The 9,367-nt window shown below is 26.2% G+C and overlaps 1 protein-coding gene across 1 annotated transcript; it reads left to right on the top strand.

The window, feature by feature from the left end:
* The first annotated feature begins 8,421 nt into the window (after positions 1–8,421).
* Positions 8,422–9,084, top strand: LOC145829136 (protein CFDP2-like). Its single transcript, XM_082936865.1, has one exon. It carries the CDS (start codon positions 8,422–8,424, stop codon positions 9,082–9,084), a length of 663 nt encoding a protein of 220 aa, XP_082792991.1.
* The last annotated feature ends 283 nt before the right edge of the window (positions 9,085–9,367 follow it).

Below are 9,367 nucleotides of genomic sequence, written 5' to 3'. Positions count from 1 at the left end.
ATATTACCTACCAAACTAAATATCGTACTCGTAAGTTTATAGCTATTTTTGGTCAACAATATTTTCCAAGTGTTTTTTGTAATGGAAGCAGCTACTTTAGGTTTTAAACCAATTTTAGTAAAACATTTTTCCCAGTCTTAAGTTGAATAATTATTACCTATGGTTCTTCTAAGTTGTCTGTACATTGTAAAGTATCTAATCAAACACTATTAGATTAAGTAAAGTTTTAAGAATAAATATTAACTTTAACTTATAACAAAAACTTTTTCAAACTCTTTAGTTTATACATTAATTAAAACAAATTCAGTTTAAATGATCAAAATTCTAACGACGGTTTTTTCGTTTATCCAGCAATGATGGTCAAGCATTTATTTTTAATTATCGTTGATAAAAACAAAAAAAAAAAGTTATTTTTATCATAGAATTTTAACCATTTTAAATTATTACATGTACATAATAAAGTACTACAACTTAAAATCTATAAAATATTTTGTAGTTATTTGTATTAATTTATTGATTTTTTTATTCTAAACTTTTCATTTTATTGTCATAAATTTGTAATGCCGTTGTAGTTTGTAACAAAAATAGTCCTTCATGTAATTTAAGCTACATACTTCGTTCAGAATTGAATTTTACAAAATACTACAAACTCTTAAATTAACTGAAAATAGTATAACTAGAGTCAAACTTAACTATTTGTTAAAAACCGTAATTAACTAAAACGACAAGTTATAAATAAAACTGGACTTTTTAAACAAAAATAATTAAAACAAAATAGATCATCTAAATACATTAATAATTACTCATGATCCTTTATCAGGACCAAGTTGATTATCTAAATTTGATTGAAGTTTTTTTTAATAAGCAAAGCATTATTGTATAGTCATCATTTTACATTTTTTTAGTACATTAAAAAAAATTAAATAGTATAAAACAGTTTACTTTCATTATCATTTATCTAATCTAGCCTTGTTTATTTAGTTCGCGCTTGTTAGCTTTATAGTTAAGTAGGTTTTTGAACCGCATTACGCAGTACAAATATATTAACACACAGGATAACTAATTTTGTGATTTTATCAAGCTTAATGTAAAAAGCTTACAAAAAGGTTTTTGCGACACTTTTGTTGTTACGTAACTGAAACTATTACAAATCAAAGGGTTTATGAAGTAAACTTAAACAACGCTAATTTTTAAAGAAGTTTCTGTACTTTTCTATAAAAAAGTTTGTGTACTAATTAATCCAAAATTTGTGTATGTATACTTAAAGTACATACTATAGTAATATATGCCTAGGATGTAAGATTTTATATTTGTACAGCATAATTTAAAGACTTTTACGTGCTATTACTAACGTCAGCTGTTTTAAATACTTGTTTTAATCGATTGCAGCAACATAGGACAAAAATAAACTACATTTGTTTATTTAATTGTTATAAAATAAAAAAAAGTAGATTTTGAATAGCTTAAGGTTCTTCAATAAAAAGAAAATAAAAGTTAAAAAAGTTTTTCAACTTTAAAAATATAAAAAGGTGATTTAAAATTAACATTTTTCAACAATAAAAATAGTAATTCCATAACTGCAGAATTCACGAGAATTTAGTTGAAGATTTTATTATAATGATTGTGATAGTTTAATTATCATTGTCAATAAATAGCTCATAAATATTTGCACTGCGCAAAGCAGTTTATATTAGATAAAGCATTTAAAAAGTTAATTAAGGGTAAAGTTAAAAACAATGTTTAGTTACTGAAAAAATAAAGCAAATTTTATTCGGCAAGCTTTTGTTTAAATATATATCTTACCAATTTTTAATATTATATCTGGTTAAACAACTAGTTGCCTATGTAATATAAATATGAAAATTTTTGTATCAATTATCGTTAAAAGCTTTAGATTTATTTTTATCAGTAATTATTTTTAAACAACTTAAATACAGTTTTAACGATTAGAGTTATATGAGTAGTCCACATACAATTTTTAAAATTGATTTTTGTACTTGGGTTTTAGAACAGTACTTAGATATTAAATACTTTACTTAATCGTAAGCGACTTTTAACTCTATAACACTCAAAGTTACAATGTACAAAATATTTGGTCAGAATGGTCGAAAAACACAATCATCAGGTTTTTGGTTAATTTGCTAAAACTTCAACAACTTCACCAGTTCTTAACTACTTGAGAAACAGGACTGATCAAAGTTTTTTGTCAGAATATTAAGATTGTCATATGCCGATAGACAAAAAAATATATAAGTAAAATACAATAAAAAAACTTATAAAAACAATATAATTAAATTAACTTTGTTAATAAAATATGATTAAATATTTTACTTTTTTATTTTGATATAATTTGTGATATGATAAGTATGTTATGTGTAAAAAATATAACCAGAGTTATTTCTAAATGTGTTATTAAGAAAAAAAATGACTTTAAAACAAAGAAATAGCAATAGAAATGTTAAAAGCATATAGTTTATTTTGTTCAACTAGATTATTTAATAAATTTTTTTAAACAAAGTTGTTAGAACCTTAAAGTCATTGATAACACATACCAAAATTATATTAGTTTTCTATTTGATTGACTTACTGAAATATTAATAAAAATGTATTTATTTTTCCAGTAAAATGTTAAGTGTTTAAAATTTTACTTATTTAACGACAAAAAAAGACAGTCAAAACATTCGGTCAAAGGACCTGGTGCATTAAAAAACGTTTTAGTTATCGAGTCGCACACCACTCAGATACCTTTTAACGTCTTTTCAGGACTTATTTAAAAATGAAGTATATACCTATTTACAATAAACAAAAACATCGGCGAAAGTCTGCAGAGAAAAAGCCCGGACTCTCATATGCCGTGAGATATGCAAAGGGTTGATCATACCAATTCGATCATCATACCTCAAGCTTACTTTATACTGAGAAGGTTTTGTCCCTATTAAGACACAGCAGTTATTTAAAATGAAAAATTTGCAATCGTCAATCTACAAAGGTTTTACTATGCTTTCGCATGAAACAAAATTTAACTTTCAAAAGTAAGTGTACTAATATATTTTTAACTAAATTTATTATTATTGTAAACAAGCTGTTGTACAATGTAAATGAGCACTTAAAATATCTTAAAAACACGTTAAAAACTAAAGATTGAAATTGAATGTAATATTTTACTAAGTGTAAACCTATATTAGAAAAAACAGTTTTTAATACCATTTAACAACGTAATAAAATAAAACGATCATTATTTTAAATAAACTAGTTAAATCTATTTGTAAAAAAAAAATAATTTAAAACATTTTCAATTTGAAAAAGTAGTTTAAAAACAACAAACAAGCACAAAAAAGTAAAAAATGTTTTAATTTTTTTATAAAATATTAACTAATCACAAAACAGCTTATAACAACAAACCATAAGTACTCACCGTAAAAAAATACTAAACTAATATAAGTAGAAATGAAAAACTAAAAAAGATTGTTTTGCAATGCTTTGAAATTGATAAGTCAAAATTATTTGTATAGTTTGTAGTATGAAAACTTTTATTTATTTATTAAGTTCTAAACTGCTGTGCGCAGTACAAATATCTGATATCAATTCAATAATTCTAAAAAGTTTATATTTGTTCTGTATTATGTCTAGAGGGTAACCTAAAGTCGCAAAGATTCTTTCCACATTTAATAATTCTGTTTCTAAATATTTTTCAGAACAAATTTTCATTGCTCTATATGTAAGGCAACTGATTAGATTTAGTTTTTGTCTCATTGGACTGTATGAGTTATAAGGGACATAGTCCCCACTGAAGGTACTTTTTCTAAAAATGTTCGTATAGAACATTTGATTCTCCCTATTGACCATAACATCTAAGAATGCTAAATTGTTTTCAGTTGCTGTTTCCATAGTAAATTTAGAGGTTTGCATGCATGCTATTCAGTTTTAATAGAAATTTGTCTCTGTCTTTATCGTCTGTAAAGATGGCAAACGTGTCATCTACATAACGTTTGTAATAAATGGGAGAGATATCTTTTATGAGTTGTTGTTCATGGAAACCAACAAAAATGTTTGAGAGAATAGGACCAAGTGGCGACCCCATTGATATACCGTCAATTTGCTTATACATATGATTATTAAAACTAAATTTTACTCCACAACATGCTAATATTAATAATTCTTTGAAGACTTCTGGTTTTAGGTATTTTGGAGCTAATCTGTATTTAAATAGTTCATTCACAACTAAATTAATGCACTCCTTAATCGGTAAGCTGGTAAAAAGAGACTTGATATCGAAGGAACACATACTAATGTTTTCCTGACTGATTTTTAACTGTCTAATATCATCAGCAAACCTGAATGAGTCTTTAAATATATACATGTAACAATACATTGAAGTTAATAAATAAAATTTAGTAAATGTATAGTAATAGGCATAACAAACATTATATAGAATTTATTTTATATAAAAGTTTGCGTACTAACTACAAAAGTTCGAATAAAAACTTTTTTACTAAATTCAATCTAATCACAAAACACTTTAAGCTGACTTAGAAAAAAGATTACTTGTACTACAAGAAATGTGGTTTAAAAAAACTTAAAATTCAAATGAGTTATTAAAACGTTTTTTTGAAAATTAAAATATTTATTTTTCAATTTAGAAATTGTATTTCTTTTTTTTGAAACAATATACGTTATGACAAATTTTTTTAGAAAGCAGAAAATAAAAATAGTTTTAAGAAGTAGTTTTATTCTAAAAAATATTGTTTTTATTAATATTTTTTGGAGAAATCTTGTTAGAGGGTGCCATAGCTGTTTTTATGTAACGAAAGTAAGCATTTAAAAAGTTATAGAAACCCTTATATAGGACGATGGTATAAACGACACATAGTCTTATATTTCTTTGTCAATAATTGAACTGCACTAAGCTTGTAATGTAAAAATTTCAAACTATAATTTTATCAACATTGTTTAATTAAAGTTAGTCTAATTTATCTTACATTTTTAATTAGTTGATCACCTTTAATTTTATGACAATTTTGGCCTAAAACATTCTTATGTATGACGTTAACATAATTTACAATTCAATAAATTTAGAACTACATTTAGTAGTATTGTTTGCTAGAAAGTAACTGCGAAATTGTTAATTAATACAATAAAGGAACTAGTTTTTTTTTAAGATTTATTAGTCTTCCACTATAGCTTTATAAAAATTCATTTAGGATGTTGTTTTTTGGTATTTGAAACCATTAAAAGTTTATTTTACAAAGATATTGTAGCTTTTAAAAACATTCCTGAATATATATCATTAAGTATTTTACTTCCCTAAATAAAAATAAATAAAACAAACTTTTTTTATCGTTGTGTATACGTGAAATTAACAACGAATAAAATGATCATCTGTATTTAATTATTTTAATTATGCTTTTTCATAGTACAGTAGAAAACTTCATGTTTAGAGAAATTTATATGAAGTAAAATCAATATTACAGCAAATTTCTTTGCATATTTTAAATAAATCATGAAAGCTCAAGTTTTTATACATCTATAGTATTAGGAAGTATTTGTACTGCCAAAAGTAGTTTTAAATATTTATAATCCAATTAAGCACTAAATATTTTTTAAAAAGACTCACTACAGAATTCTATTTAGAAACATAAAGTAGTTTTTAACATATATTATATAATCATTTGTGTAGACTACACAATACTGCATTACATACTAGGAAATGAACTTATCTTAATTTTAAAATTGTAAAAAAATAGTTTTAATTTATATCAAATTAAGCTTTTATAACTTAATTAACATTTCTTTCCATGTTTAAACAAATTATTTTCAATGTAAATAAATTTAAAACCAGTCAGAACCATTATACAAACGAGCTATATTTGAAAAAGATATAATAACTATCGAGAACAACAAAACAATCAACTAAAAACTGTCAATTTTTCTATAAATATTCTTTCTAATATGAAACGTTGAAACTAGCATTTTAATAAGGATATTTCAAATTTTCAAACAGTATGATTAATAATAAAATTAAAAAACACGTTTATGATGTTAAGTAGAAATCTATTTTAACGGTTATGAAAAGTGATAGCTTTTTTAAAATTAATGTACCCTATAAAATGTTACGTTTACATTTTGCTTCATACTAATCTAAACTTTGACAAAAGTTAGAAGACATTGTTAAAGATATATAGCTAGTTTTTAATGTTCATCTAAAATTCCAAAGCATTAGACTAAACCTTATGACAATTCTGGTTTTAAAAACTCATATTAAAATTAGCTTTTAAATAATGTTTTTACTTGTAAAAATACGATTGACGTAAGAATTAAGTTCTCGCAATCTTATTATGTAAAATTTTCTATAATATAGTATTAGTTTTTCAACTTAGTATTTGATAGCATCTTGAATATTTGTACTGCGCAATGCAGTTTGTAACTAGAAATTTTTATACAGAGAACAAATTATAAAAAAAAAGGTGTTTGATTTACTTATATAATTAGTATTGTTTAATAGTTTTATATTCATAGATAAATATTTATATGTCTTAAATTATTTTTAACAAGCTTCAGAAATGCAAATGTATAGCAATATTTTTAAAATGTTCCTTAGAAGCCTTCAAAAGTATTTGTGAAAAGGTATAGCACCATGTATGGTTAATGGTAAGTTTAATCATATAAATAAAATAACATTAAAAAAAGTCTTACCAGTGACGTAAGTACAAAAATACTAAACTTTTCTGATGAAAGAAATTACATATTAATACCAACTAGTTATAAAACTGGAACGTAGTCTTGTGTTAGTCGATATTTTACAGTGAAACTCGTGGCTTTACAATAAAAAATAAGCTTACTAGTAGTTTATGACATTAACTAATAACTAGTTATAACTGAAATTTGTTTATTTTGCTCAGATTTTTACTGTAAGTATATTTGTTAAAAATTTTTCCATGTACTGCTTTTTTATCTTGAAGTTAAACTGCAAAAACGGTTGTTTTAATGCACAACTATTTTATTTTGTATGCTAAAGGTTCAGATAAAGAAAAACAAAGAAATATATAAAAATTTATTAAAATTTCTATATATTTTATATTTAACTTTAAACTATACAAATCTGTGATAAAGTAATTATGGTTATACTGACAAATGTTTTCAAATTTCTGCGTATAATTTTTTTATAAGTGAATTAATATAAAAAACTAAAACAATTTAGTAAAATACTATTGCTAATATTGGAAAAAAAAGTTGTTGAACTTTAAGCTATAAACAATTAAACTATGGTAATTAGTGAGGTATAGAAATATAAAGAATTAAAAAAACAAAGCTTTTTAAAGTTAGAAACTATACAGTAGGAATTTAATAATAAACATATTGTTATAGTATGTTTATAATGTAATGATGTTTAAAACAAAAAAAAAAGAGATAAAAACAAAACATATTTTTTGAGAACATTATTGTTGATTTTCCAAAGTTATAAAATTATGTAAAAAATAAGTTTTTTTCTGAAAAAATTTTGTTGAGCAAAATATAGAATATAATATGAATTAGGTTTTAAATGAATACTGAAAAAATCTAAGTAAAGATTAATAAAGAAAAAACACAGTTAATAAATAACCATAAAGAATATAATATTTTATATACTTTAATGAAAATAATTCAAATATTGAATAAGAAAGGCTGTTATAATGAATTGAATAAGAAAGTTTCAAACAATCTGATGATCACAAAGATGACACAGAAGATCACAAAGATGACACAGAAGATCCCTGAAGAACTTTCATGATCTCCCCTTGGGGTTGGAGCTGTTTTAGCATCAGCTATGTAAAACCTTTGCCGACCACCACTTCCTTGTGGTTGCTTTTGGCTAAGCAAAGGCTTCGGGAGTAAACCCTGAGGAAAAATCAGATATGGTAAAGTCTTAAACACGGGGGTAGAGGAAACTCCGAAGATCTGTACTTCTATTCCTCTAGGAGATGCAAAACTTTGATCAAAAAGCCGTAGTCGGAGCCACGTAGGCGGTCTGACTTTGTATTCAATGTCAATCCGGCAGCTCCTGCGACAATGATGAATCTTGGCTGTATCAGCTTTGCTTTTTCGCTGAGCTCTTCTCACTGTGGAGAGTGAGATCCTGCTGCATGGGCAACAGCTGGAATCTCAATGTTTTGCCCTGGCTTTGTGTTACTCCAGCTTCGCAGGTTTTTCGCGAAGACACAACACGGAATACGGCAGTTACCGGTAATAACCCTAACCCTGTTTGGCGAAAGAATGGGCGCCAGGGGTCGTATTCGTCGGTAGGAGAAATTTTTTACTTCCCCTGAACAACCACCGCCTGCCTTAAGATGAGCAGCCCTCAGCCAATAAGGTGTTGTTCCGTCAAAGTTTACCTTCCTCATTTGGTGAATGGGGATAGCTTTAAATGAAAAATAAACTGAAACTATGTCACCTGACAAACATAAACGTAAAAAGAGACCCACTCTTAAACTGGGAAGCTGGAACGTTCGTACCATGACTACTGGTATGGACCCCGAAAACATAAATGATGCAAGAAAAACTGCTATTATAAATAACGAACTTCTTCGTCTTAAAGTTGATATTGCAGCTCTTCAAGAAACGCGCCTTGCTGGTCAAGGCTCAATTAAAGAAAAAAATTTTACTTTCTTCTGGTTTGGTAAGTCTGTTGAAGAACGTAAAGAATATGGTGTTGGTTTTGCTGTCAAGAATACACTCTTACAACATGAAGAAGTCGGTGACGGAAACGAACGTATTGCTACTCTACGTCTACACACCAAAAAAGGAACAGCGACCCTTATTAGTGTATATGCGCATACGCTATACACTGACGAGCAAATTAAAGATACTTTTTATGAAAAGTTAAATCTCGTAGTGAATAAATTGCCAAAAAACCACCAACTTGTTATTCTGGGTGATTTTAATGCAAGAGTTGGATCTGATCACGACTCCTGGGCTCCCTGTCTAGGACATTTTGGTTTTGGAAGAATGAATTCTAATTGTCAACGCATTTTAGAGTTTTGTCATAAACAGAACCTCTGTGTTACCAATTCATTTTTTAAAACTAAATGGCAGCATAAAGTTTCTTAGAGACATCCCCGTTCTAAAAACTGGCACCAATTAGACCTTATCTTAGTGAGACGCCATCGTATTAACGATGTACTGTTAACTCAGTATGGAACGAAACAATTTTGCTTAAATTCTGTTTATTTATTTCTTATTTATAAATCGAAGTCCATAAAAAAGTGAAGAATTTTGTTATCACGTCACTTAAACATCTAAGTAATAATAATCAAAAACCATAACTTGATAAATTGTATTATACTTAACTGTAAAATGATTTAAATCACGTAGGTTAGAAAATAATAGTTTT

This window comes from Thalia democratica, chromosome 2 (genome assembly GCF_965202585.1).
Source record: "Thalia democratica chromosome 2, ktThaDemo2.hap1.1, whole genome shotgun sequence".
NCBI classification, from domain to species: domain Eukaryota; kingdom Metazoa; phylum Chordata; class Thaliacea; order Salpida; family Salpidae; genus Thalia; species Thalia democratica.
This window is presented reverse-complemented; position numbering and strand designations above follow the sequence as displayed.

Excerpts from the sequence above, each read along its gene's own strand:
- LOC145829136 (XM_082936865.1), top strand. The coding sequence starts at position 8,422 with ATGTCACCTGACAAACATAAACGTAAAAAGAGACCCACTCTTAAACTG.